The sequence below is a fragment of the Ranitomeya imitator genome, chromosome 1 (assembly GCF_032444005.1).
Source record: "Ranitomeya imitator isolate aRanImi1 chromosome 1, aRanImi1.pri, whole genome shotgun sequence".
Classification (NCBI taxonomy): domain Eukaryota; kingdom Metazoa; phylum Chordata; class Amphibia; order Anura; family Dendrobatidae; genus Ranitomeya; species Ranitomeya imitator.
Genome location: NC_091282.1, coordinates 1,612,349 through 1,631,452, shown reverse-complemented (window position 1 = coordinate 1,631,452; position 19,104 = coordinate 1,612,349). Strand labels below are relative to the sequence as shown.

General features: G+C 48.1%; 1 protein-coding gene and 1 long non-coding RNA gene across 4 annotated transcripts in view; one reads left to right on the top strand and one right to left on the bottom strand.

Annotated features, from left to right (window-relative positions):
- The window catches only part of LOC138657686 (FERM domain-containing protein 6-like), a 227,430-nt gene that overhangs the window by 134,867 nt on the left and 73,459 nt on the right, over positions 1-19,104 (top strand). For all 3 annotated transcript variants that reach the window (XM_069745388.1, XM_069745398.1, XM_069745395.1), the window contains one exon: positions 9,710-9,786. In XM_069745388.1, the coding sequence (XP_069601489.1) occupies positions 9,710-9,786 (77 nt within the window). The remainder of the gene's footprint in view (positions 1-9,709; positions 9,787-19,104) is intronic.
- The window catches only part of LOC138657722 (uncharacterized), a 66,247-nt gene that overhangs the window by 17,210 nt on the left and 29,933 nt on the right, over positions 1-19,104 (bottom strand). The window lies entirely within an intron of this gene.

The window sequence follows — 19,104 nt, the reverse complement described above, 5'->3', positions numbered from 1 at the left end:
AATGGTGATATTGATTCCCTCTTCCCATGTGTATAACCTTACATTTATCATTGTTAAACCTCATCTGAATAGAACCCTTTCCCCCTTTGGTATGCCGGAACTTCTACTAGAACCCGTTTGGATAATAAACTTCTTATTTCCAGCTCCAAAGCCCCCTGCTGAGATTGGGAGCTTAGAGAAGTCAATAGGAGGGTGTCTGGAGGGAAGCGGGCAAATTATAACTTTAAGCCGGATGTTACCAGGCTAATGGCCCATGAGTTAGACGTTATCCCTCTCCATTGTTGGCAGAAAAAAGATAGTCTGCCACCCACCAGCAGGTCAGAATTAATGTGGCTTATCTTCAAATCTGAAGGGACATTTGCCGAACAGAGCACCTTTTTGTTTGTTTTCTTTGTTAGAAACCAGGACCGCTGGCCTATAGTCCTTCCTCCTGTTAAATGCAGGTTTTCGGAAGGCTCTCCTATAGGATGGAATATAAAAATTAGGAAATCCCTTCTTCATTTCACCCGCCTTGGTGAGAATCTCATCCAATTTTTTAACAAACAGATACTCACCCTGGCATGGTAGGTGGCAGAGCTTAGATTTGGTCTGCGCATCGCCCTTCCATCCTTTTAACCATAGGGCACGACGTGCTGCCTTAGTCAACCCTGCTGAATTGGCCACTAGGCGTATAGAACCGGCTGAGACGTCCGCCAAGAAAGCTGTCGCGCCTCTGATCAAAGGAATGGATGACATTAATTTATCTCTGGATAGGCTGCATTTTATGCCTTCTTCCAGATCGTTTAACCATACTAGCATGGATCTTGCTGTACATGTAGCTGATATGGCTGGCTTGAATGCTCCTACACATGATTACCAAGATCTCTTTAGAAGGGAGTCTGCTTTACGGTTTAGGGGGTCCTGTAGGGTCCCCGAGTCTTCTACTGGTAACAAGGATCGTCTTGATGTAGAGGCTACGGCTGCATCCACTTTTGGGGCTTTTGTCCATTTAGATAGATCTTCGTCATCAAAGGGATAACGTCTTTTGGATGTTGAGGGAAGGCCTTTCTGTCCTTGTTTCTCCCATTCCTTTTTAACTAACTGCTGGTAACACTGGGAATGCTCATCTCTTTCTCTCAGAAAGCCCAGCGAACATGATATCCTGAGGGGTCTTGGGATCTTTAGTGTCCGTAAGACCTATTGTTTTTCGAATTGACCTGACAAGGTTGTCGATACACTCGGTTGGAAAACATGAATATTGTTCTCCTTCCGAAGAAAGGGATTCCCGGGAGGAATCTGAATCTCTATCATCAATATCCAGAGAACACTCCGATCTCGGAGAAAAACTCCTTATTGGACTTTATTTCCGTAACACTACTTGAACCCCTTAAGGCCTGCAATTCTTCCCTACTCATTAGTCTGACGTCCTCTGTCTTTATAGAGGACTCTTCCCATAGGGTATGTCCGGTGCATATTTGGCACATCCTTTTGGGGTAGCTGTCCGGAAGGGGTTGGGAACACAAAGCACATTGTTTATGTTTAGACTTTTCGGTTCTTTTTGCCTAGGGTATACATAAAGAAGGGGACTATCAGCTTAATAGGTGGAATGATAACACTCACCCAGTGAAGCTTTTGTCAACAAGGTAGCGGCTGCGGATGTGAAGGCACAGGCTGCGATGTGGACCGATCAGATCTTTTGTCTTTCCCACTTATTGCTGAGGATCCGCTCTGTTTAGAGTGTCCGCTGCCGCTCCTGCGGCTGCTATGTGCTAACGCTGCTGCAATCTCCAAAGGGAGTACAGCGGTCTGTTTTGGGGATGCCATATTGCACACCGGTGGCTCTCTAGACGGTGTTTTTATGAGACTTTCCCCTCCCCAAACGCTGGAAATTCATCTCCATTTTTTTTTCTTCCCGAGGCCTGGATGTCTTCCTGGAGCAGAACAATATTGTATCATACAATTATTAGGTTCTGTAGAAGGACGTAGATCTGGGGATTTATTATGATGGAATATAGGCTGAACTGGATGGACAAATGTCTTTTTTCGGCCTTACTATGTTACTATGTTACTATGTTTACCACCTCCGGGTTGCAGCCTGCTGCTGTGTGCGCTTGCACGGCTCTGCGCATCTTCCTCTCGGTACCTGCTGGAAGTTAACCTGGAAACTTCCGGGTGAGAGCGCTTCTGGGGACTCTGCATACACGCGGCGCGCCTCTTACCGCTGTTACCTTCAACTTCATGTGCAGCCCCGGACAAGCGACAACCCATCCTACTGCACCGCGCTCTCTCCGTGAGCCAGGCCAGCTCCCGGCCTCATGGTGTCCTGTCAGCTGAGGGGGGAACTGGTACACGAATCCCCCGACGTTGCTTCTGGTGCTGGAGCCCTTGCCGTTCTTACAGCAACTGCACAAGTGACATCACAGCCCAGGTATCCTCTTCTCTCCACAGGTTCCCTGGGAACAGGAAACCAACTGCGGGAGCGAGGGGGACCGCCCCTTTTATCTCTCCATAGGTTTCCTGTTCCTAGGGGCGGATCCCCACATTCAGTGGGTGCTGTCGTGGCTAAGAGAAAAACAACAACTTAGAAATGAGGGTTTAAAGTAAACAGCTTCTGCAGACAGAGAAGTGGGGGGAGGCTCCAGCGGCAAACGGAGCGTTGGGGGAGGCTCCTGCTGCAAACGGAGCGGTGGGGGAGGTTCCTGCTGCAAATGGAGCGGTGGGGGGAGGCTCCTGCTGCAGCCAGTTGTTTTACAACCACATAGCTCCTTAAGGTCTGCAGCCAGTCCTGACACTATTGTAAGGAGGTTGCTTTCCCTGCTCCTTACCTGGAACCACTTAGTCGGACAGCTGGGTTGTTGGGGGGAGGACTTTCTGCCCTGGACAGAGAGGACCATGTGACTGCTGGGGGCAGAGAGGAAGAGCGAGGGGTGTGGTCAGAAAAGAGCGGGAGAGCAGAGCATGCGAGACAGAGGGGCCAGAGAGAAAGCAGACTGCAGTGTCGCACTCCCCGACAGAGAGGGCTCCCCGTGAGGGCCCTGAGGCTGAGATACCAGCTGTAGTCAAGGCTGGATGTGAGAGTGTGGACTTGGAAGCCTCCGTAATCAGATAAAACGTATCCCCTGACAGTGACCTGAGCACGCAGCTCCTGTGACCGCAGTGACAAGCCAGGACCCCGGAGTGTGACAAAGTAAACTGCTCAGTGTGTGTGTAGCATTGCTGCTGCAGAGAGAGACTGCCAGGCTAATATACAGAGACTCGCAGCAGAGTGGCTGTGTTACTTCCTGCTTCCAGCTTCACTGGGAGAAAAGACTGCAAAGACTTAACCCCGGAGTCTCCAGTTCCCAGGAGACAGAGGAGAGACTTCAGGATCTCAAGCGCAGCTGGTGACTGTACCCACGTTGGAATAAGGACCCTTCAGTCGGGACCTCCATGGACTGATAAGTTACAAGAACACTCGTTAACCGTTTCGGTTCCGCTTAACTGTTTACTGTTGGCTTTATCACTATTAACCCCCTTTCTACTCCCTGCGAGGAGAATCTTACTCCTGTTAATAAATTCCTCTCAACAGTTGGTCTATCTGTTCCGTGGTGACATACTCAGCCCTGCACTCTATTACACTATGACGAAGCAAGGTACATCGATGACCCACGTCTTGCCATCTTATTAATTCTTCTACCTATATTGAAACAGTGCCGCTCCCAGCTTTCACTTTTCTCCAGTTTTGCCCCTGCGTGGCGGACTGTTGATTTAACGTAACAGCTTAACAGGTGGAGTTGATTGTGATGGATGGGGACAGCTGAGGTGGCCATGATGGATACCTCCGCTCCTGCAGGACTCCCATTCCTCAGCCTTCACATTCCTGAACAAGAGCCAACACCAAGAACATCAAGGGCTGCCATTTCTTTTAATTGGGCTTCAAAAACTTAAGGCAACAGGGCGGCTGAACAAACAAGGCCCATGGGGTGAGAAAAAATTACGAGCGGCTCTTTACATGATAAGCACTTTGTGGACTCTAAGCAAATTTGCAAATGATTCACAGAAAATTTAAAAGGAGCGATGAACCTCAAAGGGAACATGTCATCAGAAAGTGACCCGTGGACCTGAACAGGGTCGAAACCTGCAGATAGGGCACGTGACCCTGCAGGTATTGGTAGACGGAGCATCAAAGGCCTCACTCCCCTCCTGATGTGGAAGTTAGCAGCATAAGACTACCCCTTTAAAAATATACAGTATATATTTTTTCTGAATTTTTGGTGATTTTTTTATTTTTTTTTTATACATAGTAACATAGTAACATAGTTAGTAAGGCCGAAAAAAGACATTTGTCCATCCAGTTCAGCCTATATTCCATCATAATAAATCCCCAGATCTACGTCCTTCTACAGAACCTAATAATTGTATGATACAATATTGTTCTGCTCCAGGAAGACATCCAGGCCTCTCTTGAACCCCTCGACTGAGTTCGCCATCACCACCTCCTCAGGCAAGCAATTCCAGATTCTCACTGCCCTAACAGTAAAGAATCCTCTTCTATGTTGGTGGAAAAACCTTCTCTCCTCCAGACGCAAAGAATGCCCCCTTGTGCCCGTCACCTTCCTTGGTATAAACAGATCCTCAGCGAGATATTTGTATTGTCCCCTTATATACTTATACATGGTTATTAGATCGCCCCTCAGTCGTCTTTTTTCTAGACTAAATAATCCTAATTTCGCTAATCTATCTGGGTATTGTAGTTCTCCCATCCCCTTTATTAATTTTGTTGCCCTCCTTTGTACTCTCTCTAGTTCCATTATATCCTTCCTGAGCACCGGTGCCCAAAACTGGACACAGTACTCCATGTGCGGTCTAACTAGGGATTTGTACAGAGGCAGTATAATGCTCTCATCATGTGTATCCAGACCTCTTTTAATGCACCCCATGATCCTGTTTGCCTTGGCAGCTGCTGCCTGGCACTGGCTGCTCCAGGTAAGTTTATCATTAACTAGGATCCCCAAGTCCTTCTCCCTGTCAGATTTACCCAGTGGTTTCCCGTTCAGTGTGTAATGGTGATATTGATTCCTTCTTCCCATGTGTATAACCTTACATTTATCATTGTTAAACCTCATCTGCCACCTTTCAGCCCAAGTTTCCAACTTATCCAGATCCATCTGTAGCAGAATACTATCTTCTCTTGTATTAACTGCTTTACATAGTTTTGTATCATCTGCAAATATCGATATTTTACTGTGTAAACCTTCTACCAGATCATTAATGAATATGTTGAAGAGCACAGGTCCCAATACCGACCCCTGCGGTCCCCACTGGTCACAGCGACCCAGTTAGAGACTATACCATTTATAACCACCCTCTGCTTTCTATCACTAAGCCAGTTACTAACCCATTTACACACATTTTCCCCCAGACCAAGCATTCTCATTTTGTGTACCAACCTCTTGTACGGCACGGTATCAAACGCTTTGGAAAAATCGAGATATACCACGTCCAATGACTCACCGTGGTCCAGCCTATAGCTTACCTCTTCATAAAAACTGATTAGATTGGTTTGACAGGAGCGAGTTCTCATAAACCCATGCTGATATGGAGTTAAACAGTTATTCTCATTGAGATAATCCAGAATAACATCCCTCAGAAACCCTTCAAATATTTTACCAACAATAGAGGTTAGACTTACTGGCCTATAATTTCCAGGTTCACTTTTAGAGCCCTTTTTGAATATTGGCACCACATTTGCTATGTGCCAGTCCTGCGGAACAGACCCCGTCGCTATAGAGTCCCTAAAAATAAGAAATAATGGTTTATCTATTACATTACTTAGTTCTCTTAGTACTCGTGGGTGTATGCCATCCGGACCCGGAGATTTATCTATTTTAATCTTATTTAGCCGGTTTCGCACCTCTTCTTGGGTTAGATTGGTGACCCTTAATATAGGGTTTTCATTGTTTCTTGGGATTTCACCTAGCATTTCATTTTCCACCGTGAATACCGTGGAGAAGAAGGTGTTTAATATGTTAGCTTTTTCCTCGTCATCTACAACCATTCTTTCCTCACTATTTTTTAAGGGGCCTACATTTTCAGTTTTTATTCTTTTACTATTGATATAGTTGAAGAACAGTTTGGGATTAGTTTTACTCTCCTTAGCAATGTGCTTCTCTGTTTCCTTTTTGGCAGCTTTAATTAGTTTTTTAGATAAAGTATTTTTCTCCCTATGGTTTTTTAGAGCTTCAATGGTGCCATCCTGCTTTAGTAGTGCAAATGCTTTCTTTTTACTGTTAATTGCCTGTCTTACTTCTTTGTTTAGCCACATTGGGTTTTTCCTATTTCTAGTCCTTTTATTCCCACAAGGTATAAACCGCTTACACTGCCTATTTAGGATGTTCTTAAACATTTCCCATTTATTATCTGTATTCTTATTTCTGAGGATATTGTCCCAGTCTACCAGATTAAGGGCATCTCTAAGCCGGTCAAACTTTGCCTTCCTAAAGTTCAGTGTTTTTGTGAGTCCCTGACAAGTCCCCCTAGTGAAAGACAGGTGAAACTGTACAATATTGTGGTCGCTATTTCCTAGATGCCCGACCACCTGCAGATTTGTTATTCTGTCAGGTCTATTAGATAGTATTAGGTCTAAAAGTGCTGCTCCTCTGGTTGGATTCTGCACCAATTGTGAAAGATAATTTTTCTTGGTTATTAGCAGAAACCTGTTGCCTTTATGGGTTTCACAGGTTTCTGTTTCCCAGTTAATATCCGGGTAGTTAAAGTCCCCCATAACCAGGACCTCATTATGGGTTGCAGCTTCATCTATCTGCTTTAGAAGTAGACTTTCCATGGTTTCTGTTATATTTGGGGGTTTGTAACAGACCCCAATGAGAATTTTGTTACCATTTTTCCCTCCATGAATTTCGACCCATATGGACTCGACATCCTCATTCCCTTCGCTAATATCCTCCCTTAAAGTGGACTTTAGACAAGACTTTACATAGAGACAAACCCCTCCTCCTCTCCGATTTTTACGATCCTTTCTAAACAGACTGTAACCCTGTAAGTTAACTGCCCAGTCATAGCTTTCATCTAACCATGTCTCGGTTATTCCCACTATGTCAAAGTTACCTGTAGATATTTCTGCTTCTAGTTCTTCCATCTTGTTTGTCAGGCTTCTGGCGTTTGCGAGCATGCAGTTTAGAGGATTTTATTTTGTTCCAATCTCCTCGCTGTGGATTGTTTTAGAAATGTTCTTACCTCCCTTCTGAGTATGTTTTCCTGGGTCTTCTTTGTTCGAGTCTAATGTTTTTCTTCCCGTCCCCTCTTCTTCTAGTTTAACGCCCTCCTGATGAGTGTAGCGAGTCTTCTGGCAAATGTGTGTTTCCCAGGTTTGTTGAGGTGTAGTCCATCTCTGGCGAGGAGTCCATCGTACAAGTAATTCACACCGTGGTCCAGGAATAGCCATTTATATTAATAAATCTTGCAATTTTCACTCTGACCACTAAGCCTTTCAATAGGCTGACACTGCCTGTGCTGAAGAGGTCACGCCTCAGCAGGAGTCTCATTATCGCCACAGACCGCATCTAAATAGTGATCACGCATCGTATATACTCTACCCATGTTATGCACATACAAACTATGTGTGGGCAGTATATATAACACAGATGTAGTTAATGTGTGTACATATAATACGTGTGTGTACACAGTATATGTACAAATACACACACACACAGTCATGGCCGAAAGTGCTGGCTTGGTTTTCACACAATTGGCGCAGGCCTTGCACCGGCCACAAGGGAAAAAACCTACCAAATCCTGACCCATGCTTTTCTTTTTTCCAGGCTCATAATGGCTGTGCACTAGAATGTCACGGATATTTCTAGATCTTTTTGCCACTATATCCGGTTTAGGGGGTAGGATAGATTTTAATATTGGATCTGTGTGGAGAACGGCCCAGTGCTTCTCTACAATTTGCCTGAAATCATACCATTTGTTATGATAACCCGTGATAAATCGTACCCCAGCCTGCATCGTCACCGGTATATAACAGAATCTCTGGGCCCTACTAACTTGAGTAGAAAGCATATTTTTTGCACGTTATAATATAAAGATTGATGTTATCTGGATATGTTGATACCTGCTTATCTAGCTGATCTCTGTATTGTGTACTATCTGTAACTGTGAGGCATTTTTTAATTGTTTGTGGTTTTATGTGTTAATAAAGTTACTTGGTTTATCTAACGCTTCATGATTTGATGGAGTTTAATAATTCCGTGATCACTATGTTCTAAGCAGTTTTTGGAGTGTTGCCCATCCTTGGTACAGAGGAAATGGGCTTGTGCTTTGTGCTTATTGGGCCTGTGCAATGTATAAACTCAGTGTCTAGCTTCTGAGCTGCCAGGCCTTGCTCTGTGTTCCTCCTGCTCTGGAGGCTTTTCTCCTTGCTTTGCCTTCATCTTGTTTGTCTGCCCTCCAGGAGGCAGAATATCCTGGTCTTAGTGTCTGTGTCCTTGCTTTGCCTTGTTTTAGTCTGTCCGCCCTCCAGGAGGCAGAATATCCTGGTCCTTGTCTCCTTGTGCTTGTGCCTTGACTCGTTCCATTGCCTTGTCTGAACTTTGTCCTATCTCTGTCTCCTTGGCTTCTTTCCCTGCTGGGTCTTTCCTTGTGTCCTCTCTCTTTGCCTGGGCTCCGCTCTTGCAGCTTTATCTCTGCTCCGCACTCCTATGGTTCTGTTCTCTTTCAGCTCTGCTTTGCTCCTGCTGCTGCAGAACCTCTTGCTGCAGCTCTTCTCCGCATACCTTGTGGTTCAGCTCTGCTTTGTTCCTGCTTCTGCAGAACCACTTGCTGTTCTACAGCTCTTCTCCGCAGCCTTCCGGCTCTCCTCCTGTGTGAACAGGTCTCTACCTGTTTCTCCATACACCATTCCTTCCTATCAGAACCAGTGCCTGCACCCGCTGTGTCTACAGGATCCTACCTAATTCACACACCACTTCTACCTGTTTCTTCTCTGCCGTGCCTGCCAGCCCCGTGTCTCTGCCGTGCCTGCCAGCCCCGTGTCTCTGCTGTGCCTGCCAGCCCCGTGTCTCTGCCGTGCCTGCCAGCCCCGTGTCTCTGCCGTGCCTGCCAGCCCCGTGTCTCTGCAGTGCCTGCCTGCCCCGTGTCTCTGCCGTGCCTGCCTGCCCCATGTTTCTGCCGTGTCCCGTGTTTCTGCCGTGCCCCGTGTCTCTGCTTGCCATGTGTCTCTGCCATGCCTGCTTGCCTATTCGTCTGAGTTTCAGCCACGCTCATCTGCCAGTCCTGCCTATCGCCCACATCTGTCCTAGTGTTCCGGTCCCCAAGTGGGATCAGCAGCCACAGCCAGACACCACCCTGGAGTGGCACCTGACAGCTGCCTGCCGCAAAAGCCTGACCTCACCATCAGAGGCTCCAGCGAACACCAAGGCAGCTGTCATAGTCCCGCCCCTTCCAGGGTAGTCTGGTTTGTGGCACAGTGGGGCCACAAACCCCCGAGCTCACGCCCACCAGTCAGGGCGTGAGCGTGACCTGTATTTTACACTCACATATATAATATTTCTGTATTTGATATAGTTTATGGGATGACAGTTATAATAAGAGCTCTGTGATGGCTTATCATTTTCCTTGTTTTTATTGGTAGTGATTTAGTTTGTGATTTATAACATTGATTATATATTTTATTTTGGATTGTTTTCTGCTTCCTATTTAATTAATCAATCTTGGTCTTCCTCTCGGGCAGACAATGAACATGTGTACATGGAACTTTCCCAGAAGCTTTACAAGTACTGTCCCAAGGAGTGGAAGAAGGCCAGTAAAGTAAGTCGGGTGTTTGTGCTTTTCTTGGCCGGGGATCCTGGGGAATGTTGGAGAGGAGACGTATTTCATCCTGACATCAGATGGCTTTGTGTATACGGTATATAGCCCGTCTGATGGAGAAAGTGATGGAGAAAGTGATGGGGACAAGAGCTGATGCTTAATTTGTGTGAAATGTGGGCACCGATGCAGGCGAAGGAGGGCGCTGTGCAGCTCCATCCAGATATAACATGGGCATACCCCTGCCCACTAAGCACTGCAGGCAGGACAGGTATTTTCCCCTTCATCACATCTGACATTTTTCATCACAATTTGCATGGAGCAGGCTCAGGTGCCGAGTCCGCTCCTCACACAGCAGGTACCGGCTGTATTTTACAGCCTGCACCTGCCTTTACCAGCAGCGACCTAAATGAGCACAGATTTCTGCCATTTAACCAGTTAAATGGTGCTGTCAATCAATGGCTTGCTCGAGGTTGGGCACCCATTGACCAACCCCAGAGCTGAGATGGCGAGGTGCTGATGGGTTACAGGTGAAGACTCCCATCTCTGACATCTTAGAGTTCCTCCTGCGTCACCAAAACCATAGGCTGGGCTGTATGGGAGACCTATATACTGCAGTACCAAAGTATCACTAGAACTCGGGATCCCATGATGAATCAGACCGGTCACCAGCGCTTATGTCCTCGGCCCATGACATTGTACCTGGAGCCCCTAACATGACTGCTCCACTTATTGCGAAGGAGAAATGCTCATGGTCCCGCAGGCCGGGTATAATTGTGTGAGGAGCCGTGTGATTTACAGGCCGCATAAATTAGAAACACTTTATTAATCCTGGAGTCGTTTAACGCTCGGGCGTCCAGTGTCACATTGTCCAATCACCGGCGGAGAACTAAGTCTGCGCCAACTGTCACAAGTGTGCGATCAGCTGTCGGCCTCTCGGCGTCTTGTTACACAATTGTCAGATTTTGGTCCTGTTAACCGTCCGAGGCTCGCTGCCCATAGTATCGTGATGTACAATGAGGTGCCCATAATGCTGTAGGCAAGCGGTAGTAAAAGTGGTTCCCATTTTGGGATCCCCGTGGTTCATGGACTGGGGCCATCTACTAAACATCTAGAGCCACAGTCAAAGTGGAGAGAGCCACGGTGTCCCAAACATTGACTGTCACTGTGGCCATAACCTGACCACCGTGGTGGCCCAAACACTGACAGCCATGGTAGTCATAAGTTTGACAGCTATACCACAGTAACAATGACTACCGCGGTGCCCCGGTGGCAGAGGCGACCGCGGTGCCCCGATAGCAGAGGTGACCGTGGTACCCCGGTGGCAGAGGTGGCCGCAGTGCCGTGGTAGCAGAGGTGACCACGCTGCCCCAGTAGCAGAGGCGACCATGGTGCCCTGGTAGCAGAGGTGGCTGTGGTGCCCCAGTAGCAGAGGGGCCACGGTGCCCCGGTGGCAGAGTTGGCCGCGGTGTCCTGGTAGCAGAGAAGACTGCGGTGTCCCGGTGGCAGAGGTGACTGACAGCCATGGTAGTCGTAAGTTTGACAGCTATACCACAGTAACAATGACTACCGCGGTGCCCCGGTGGCAGAGGCGACCGCGGTGCCCCGATAGCAGAGGCGACCGTGGTGCTCCGGTGGCAGAGGTGGCTGCAGTGCCGTGGTGGCAGAGGTGACCACGGTGCCCCAGTAGCAGAGGTGACTGCGGTGCCCCGGTAGCAGAGGCGGCTGCGGTGTCCCGGTAGCAGAAGCGACCGCGGTGCCCCGATAGCAGAGGCGACCACGGTGCCCCGGTAGCAGAGGTGATGCGGTGCCCAGATAGAAGCGACTGCGGTGCCCCGGTAGCAGAGGCGACCACGGTGCCCCGGTAGCAGAGGTGATGCGGTGCCCCGGTAGCAGAAGCGACTGCGGTGCCCCGGTAGCAGAGGCGACCGCGGAGCCCCGGTAGCAGAGGTGATGCGGTGCCCCGGTAGCAGAGGCGACCGCGGTGCCCCGGGAGCAAAGGCGACCGCGGTGCCCCGGTAGCAGAGGTGACACGGTGCCCCGGTAGCAGAGGCGACCGTGGTGCCCTGGTAGCAGAGGGGCCACGGTGCCCCGGTAGCAGAGGCGACCGCGGTGCCCCGATAGCAGAGTTGGCCGTGGTGTCCTGGTAGCAGAGAAGACCGCGGTGTCCCGATGGCAGAGGTGACTGACAGCCATGGTAGTCATAAGTTTGACAGCTATACCTGTTGTGAATTCTGTGGTCAAGCTCCCTCCTGTGGTCATGAGTGGTACTTCGGCTGGTTCTGTTTATGAGCTTCCTCTGGTGGATGTGAGTGGGGCTGCGGCTTCTGAGTTTCCTTCCTCAGGTGACGAGGTTAAGTCGTTAGGTGCTGCTCTACTTAACTCCACCTAGTTCTTTGTTCCTGGCCTCCAGTCAATGTTCCAGTATTGGTCTTGCTATCTCCTGGATCGTTCCTGTGGCCTGTCTGCCTTGCATAAGCTAAGTTTTGCTTATGTTACTTTTGTTGCAATATTTTCTGTCCAGCTTGCTTTATTGGTTTTTCTTGCTCGCTGGAAGCTCTGAGATGCAGAGGGAGCACCTCCGTACAGTTAGTCGGTGCGGAGGGTCTTTTTGTCCCTTCTGCGTGGTTGTTGTAGGTTTTTGTGCTGACCGCAAAGCTATCTTTCCTATCCTCAGTCTATTCAGTAAGTCGGGCCTCACTTTGCTAAAATCTATTTCATCTCTGTGTTTGTATTTTCATCTTACTCACAGTCATTATATGTGGGGGCTGCCTTTTCCTTTGGGGAATTTCTCTGAGGCAAGGTAGGCTTATTTTTCTATCTTCAGGGCTAGCTATTTTCTCAGGCTGTGACGAGGCGCCTAGGTTCTGGTCAGGAGCGCTCCACGGCTACCTTTAGTGTTGTATGATAGGATTAGGGATTGCGGTCAGCAGAGTTCCCACGTCTCAGAGCTCGTCCTATGTTTGTAACTAAACAGGTCACTTGTGTGCTCTTAACCACTAGGTCCATTGTGGTTCTGAATCACCTGTTCATAACAGTACTGGAGGCCAAAAGTACTAATGCTTCTCAATAGAGGGAAAAGAGAAGTTCTGAGACCATTTTTTTTTCTTTGCACTGTGTTTTGTCTCTCTTTTCCCCTAGACATTTGGGTGGTTCAGAACACAGATGTTGTGATGGACATTCAAGCTCTGTCCTCTTTGATGGATAATCTCGTTATAAGTGTACAGAACATTCAAGATTTAGTGGTTCAGAATCCTATGTTAGAACCTAAAATTCCTATTCCTGAGTTATTTTCTGGAGATAGAGCTAAATTTCTGAATTTCAAAAATAATTGTAAACTATTTCTGGCTTTGAAACCCCGCTCCTCTGGTGACTCAGTTCAACAAGTAAAGATCATTATTTCTTTATTACGCGGCGACCCTCAAGATTGGGCATTTTCTCTTGCGCCAGGAGATCCTGCATTATGTAATATTGATGCGTTTTTTCTGGCGCTCGGATTGCTGTATGATGAACCTAATTCAGTGGATCAGGCAGAGAAAAATTTGCTGGCTCTGTGTCAGGCTCAGGATGAGGTAGAGATATATTGTCAGAAGTTTAGAAAGTGGTCTGTGCTCACTCAATGGAATGAATGCGCGCTGGCAGCAATTTTCAGAAAGGGTCTCTCTGAAGCCCTTAAGGATGTCATGGTGGGATTTCCTATGCCTGCTGGTCTGAATGAGTCTATGTCTTTGGCCATTCAGATCGGTCGACGCTTGCGTGAGCGTAAAACTGTGCACCATTTGGCGGTATTATCTGAGCATGTACCTGAGTCTATGCAGTGCGATAGGACTTTGACCAGAGCTGAACGGCAAGAACACAGACGTCAGAATGGGCTGTGTTTTTATTGTGGTGATTCCACTCATGCTATCTCCGAATGTCCTAAGCGCACTAAGCGGTCCGCTAGGTCTGCCACCATTGGTACTGTACAGTCGAAATGTCTTTTGTCAGTTACTTTGATCTGCTCTTTGTCATCCTATTCCGTCATGGCATTTGTGGATTCAGGTGCTGCCCTGAATTTGATGGACTTGGAGTATGCTAGGCGCTGTGGGTTTTCCTTGGAGCCCTTGCAGCATCCTATTCCATTGAGAGGAATTGATGCGACGCCTTTGGCCAAGAATAAGCCTCAGTATTGGACCCAGCTGACCATGTGCATGGCTCCTGCGCATCAGGAGGATATTCGCTTTTTGGTGTTGCATAATCTGCATGATGTGGTCGTGTTGGGGTTGCCATGGCTACAAGTCCATAACCCAGTATTGGATTGGAAATCAATGTCTGTGTCCAGCTGGGGTTGTCAGGGGGTACATGGTGATGTTCCATTTCAGTCTATTTCATCATCCACCCCTTCTGAGGTCCCAGAGTTCTTGTCAGATTACTAGGATGTATTTGATGAGCCCAAGTCCAGTGCCCTACCTCCGCATAGGGATTGTGATTGTGCTATCGATTTGATTCCTGGTAGTAAGTTTCCTAAAGGTCGACTGTTTAATTTGTCTGTGCCTGAGCACGCCGCTATGCGGAGTTACGTAAAGGAGTCCTTGGAGAAGGGTCATATTCGCCCGTCGTCGTCGCCATTGGGAGCAGGGTTCTTTTTTGTAGCCAAGAAGGATGGTTCGCTGAGACCTTGTATAGATTACCGCCTTCTAAATAAAATCACGGTCAAATTTCAGTACCCCTTGCCCTTGCTGTCTGATTTGTTCGCTCGGATTAAGGGGGCTAGTTGGTTCACCAAGATAGATCTTCGTGGTGCGTATAATCTTGTGCGTATTAAAAGGGGCGATGAATGGAAAACTGCATTTAATACGCCCGAGGGTCATTTTGAGTACCTGGTGATGCCATTCGGGCTTTCTAATGCTCCATCAGTGTTTCAGTCCTTTATGCTGACATCTTCCGAGAGTACCTGGATAAATTCCTGATTGTATACTTGGATGATATTTTGGTCTTCTCGGATGATTGGGAGTCTCACGTGAAGCAGGTCAGAATGGTGTTCCAGATCCTGCGTGCGAATTCTTTGTTTGTGAAGGGGTCTAAGTGTCTCTTTGGTGTTCAGAAGGTTTCATTTTTGGGTTTCATTTTTTCCCCTTCTACTATTGAGATGGACCCTGTTAAAGTTCGAGCCATTCATGATTGGACTCAGCCGACATCTCTGAAGAGTCTGCAAAAGTTCCTGGGCTTTGCTAATTTTTATCGTCGCTTCATCAATAATTTTTCTAGTATTGCTAAACCGTTGACTGATTTAACCAAGAAGGGTGCTGATGTGGTCAATTGGTCTTCTGCTGCTGTGGAAGCTTTTCAAGAGTTGAAGCGTCGTTTTTCCTCTGCCCCTGTGTTGTGCCAACCAGATGTTTCGCTCCCGTTCCAGGTCGAGGTTGATGCTTCTGAGATTGGAGCAGGGGCTGTTTTGTCGCAAAGAAGTTCTGATGGCTCGGTGATGAAGCCATGCGCCTTCTTTTCCAGGAAGTTTTCACCTGCTGAGCGTAATTATGATGTTGGCAATCGTGAGTTGCTGGCCATGAAGTGGGCATTCGAGGAGTGGCGTCATTGGCTTGAAGGAGCTAAGCATCGCGTGGTGGTCTTGACTGATCACAAGAACTTGATTTATCTCGAGTCAGCCAAGCGGTTGAATCCTAGACAGGCTCGTTGGTCGCTGTTTTTCTCCCGTTTTGACTTTGTGGTTTCGTACCTTCCGGGCTCTAAAAATGTGAAGGCGGATGCCCTGTCTAGGAGTTTTGTGCCCGACTCTCCAGGTTTGTCTGAGCCGGCGAGTGTTCTCAAGGAGGGGGTAATTTTGTCTGCCATCTCCCCTGATTTGCGGCGGGTGCTACAAAAATTTCAGGCTAATAGACCTGACCGTTGCCCAGCGGAGAAACTGTTTGTCCCTGATAAATGGACGAGTAGAGTTATCTCTGAGGTTCATTGTTCGGTGTTGGCTGGTCATCCTGGAATCTTTGGTACCAGAGATTTGGTGGCTAGATCCTTTTGGTGGCCGTCTCTGTCGCGGGATGTGCGTTCATTTGTGCAGTCCTGTGGGATTTGTGCTCGGGCTAAGCCCTGCTGTTCTCGTGCCAGTGGGTTGCTTTTGCCCTTGCCAGTTCCGAAGAGGCCCTGGACACATATCTCTATGGATTTTATTTCGGATCTCCCCGTCTCTCAAAAAATGTCGGTCATTTGGGTTGTTTGTGATCGCTTTTCTAAGATGGTCCATTTGGTACCCTTGTCTAAATTGCCCTCCTCCTCTGATTTGGTGACATTGTTCTTCCAGCATGTGGTTCGTTAACATGGCATTCCGGAGAACATCGTTTCTGACAGAGGTTCCCAGTTTGTGTCGAGGTTTTGGCGAGCCTTTTGTGCTAGGATGGGCATTGATTTGTCTTTTTCCTCGGCTTTCCATCCTCAGACAAATGGCCAGACTGAACGAACCAATCAGACCTTGGAAACATATCTGAGATGTTTTGTTTCTGCCGATCAGGATGATTGGGTGTCCTTTTTGCCTTTGGCTGAGTTCGCCCTTAATAATCGGGCCAGCTCGGCTACTTTGGTTTCGCCGTTTTTCTGCAATTCCGGCTTCCATCCTCGTTTCTCTTCAGGGCAGGTTGAGTCTTCTGACTGTCCTGGCGTGGATACTGTGGTGGATAGGTTGCAGCAGATTTGGACTCATTTGGTGGACAATTTGACATTGTCGTCTCAGGAGAAGGCTCAGCGTTTCGCTAACCGCAGGCGCTGTGTGGGTCCCCGACTTCGTGTTGGGGATTTGGTTTGGTTGTCATCTCGTTATATCCCTATGAAAGTTTCTTCTCCTAAATTTAAGCCTCGTTTCATTGGTCTGTATAGGATTTCTGAGGTTCTTAATCCTGTGTCTTTTCGTTTGACCCTTCCAGCTTCTTTTTCCATCCATAACGTGTTCCATAGGTCATTGTTGCGGAGATACGTGGCACCTGTGGTTCCATCCGTTGATCCTCCTGCCCTGGTTTTGGTTGAGGGGGAGTTGGAGTATATAGTGGAGAAGATTTTGGATTCTCGTATTTCGAGACGGAAACTCCAGTACCTGGTTAAGTGGAAGGGTTATGGTCAGGAAGATAATTCCTGGGTCTTTGCCTCTGATGTTCATGCTGCCGATCTGGTTCGTGCCTTTCATTTGGCTCATCCTGGTCGGCCTGGGGGCTCTGGTGAGGGTTCGGTGACCCCTCCTCAAGGGGGGGGTACTGTTGTGAATTCTGTGGTCAAGCTCCCTCCTGTGGTCATGAGTGGTACTTCGGCTGGTTCTGTCTATGAGCTTCCTCTGGTGGATGTGAGTGGGGCTGCGGCTTCTGAGTTTCCTTCCTCAGGTGACGAGGTTAAATCGTTAGGTGCTGCTCTATTTAACTCCACCTAGTTCTTTGTTCCTGGCCTCCAGTCAATGTTCCAGTATTGGTCTTGCTCTTTCCTGGATCGTTCTTGTGGCCTGTCTGCCCTGCATAAGCTTAGTTCTGCTTGTGTTACTTTTGTTTGCTATTTTTTCTGTCCAGCTTGCTATATTGGTTTTTCTTGCTCGCTGGAAGCTCTGAGACGCAGAGGGAGCACCTCCGTACCATTAGTCGGTGCGGAGGGTCTTTTTGTCCCTTCTGCGTGGTTGTTGTAGGTTTTTGTGCTGACCGCAAAGCTATCTTTCCTATCCTCGGTCTATTCAGTAAGTCGGGCCTCACTTTGCTAAAATCTATTTAATCTCTGTGTTTGTATTTTCATCTTACTCACAGTCATTATATGTGGGGGCTGCCTTTTCCTTTGGGGAATTTCTCTGAGGCAAGGTAGAAAAATAAGCCTATCTTCAGGGCTAGCTATTTTCTCAGGCTGTGACGAGGCGCCTAGGTTCTGGTCAGGAGCGCTCCACGGCTACCTTTAGTGTTGTATGATAGGATTAGGGATTGCGGTCAGCAGAGTTCCCACGTCTCAGAGCTCGTCCTATGTTTGTAACTAAACAGGTCATTTGTGTGCTCTTAACCACTAGGTCCATTGTGGTTCTGAATCACCTGTTCATAACATATACCACAGTAACAATGACTACCGCGGTGCCCCGGTGGCAGAGGCGACCGCGGTGCTCTGATAGCAGAGGCGACCGTGGTGCCCCGGTGGCAGAGGTGGCCGCAGTGCCGTGGTGGCAGAGGTGACCGCGGTGCCCCGTTAGCAGAGGAGGCTGTTGTGCCCCGGTAGCAGAAGCGACTGCGGTGCCCCGGTAGCAGAGGTGATGCGGTGCCCCGGTAGCAGAAGCGACTGCGGTGCCCCGGTAGCAGAGGCACCGTGGAGCCCCGGTAGCAGAGGTGATGAGGTGCCCCGGTAGAAGAGGCGACCGCGGTGCCCCGGTAGTAGAGGCGACTGCGGTGCCCATGTAGCAGAGGTGATGCGGTGCCCCGGTAGCAGAAGCGACTGCGGTGCCCCGGTAGCAGAGGTGATGCGGTGCCCCGGTAGCAGAGGCGACCGCGGTGCCCCGGTAGCAGAGGCGACCGCGGTGCCCCGGTAGCAGAGGTGATGCGGTGCCCCGGTAGCAGAGGCGACCCCGGTGCCCTGGTAGGAAAGTCAGCAGCGGTGCACCGGAAGGAGAGGGCATTCAGTGTAAGAAATCTGCGCGCTGCATCCAGAACGTACAGTTAGGGTGGTCTCAAGCAGACCAGAGTATATTGAATGGTTTCCAATTATTATTAAGAGGATGCTCGAGCGGATGATGAATTCACACAGAGACAAATTGTATCTGCATAGAAAACAATCCTAACCCTTTATTCCATAGCTGACATTCTATATCCTTTATTCCATAGCTGACATTCTATACCCTTTATTCCATAGCTGACATTCTATATCCTTTATTCCATAGCTGACATTCTATACCCTTTATTCCATAGCTGACATTCTATACCCTTTATTCCATAGCTGACATTCTATACCCTTTATTCCATAGCTGACATTCTATATCCTTTATTCCATAGCTGACATTCTATATCCTTTATTCCATAGCTGACATCCTATATCCTTTATTCCATAGCTGACATTCTATATCCTTTATTCCATAGCTGACATTCTATATCCTTTATTCCATAGCTGACATCCTATATCCTTTATTCCATAGCTGACATCCTATATCCTTTATTCCATAGCTGACATTCTATACCCTTTGTCACGATTCACACCGTGACCGTCACCCCTACGTCACGGATCGGGGTGACTTTGGGCCAACAGACGGCTATCACATGTGCAGTATCTTAGTTATCCCTGTACTCCACAATGTGATGAAAAAACACACACAAGGCTATTGACCTCTTA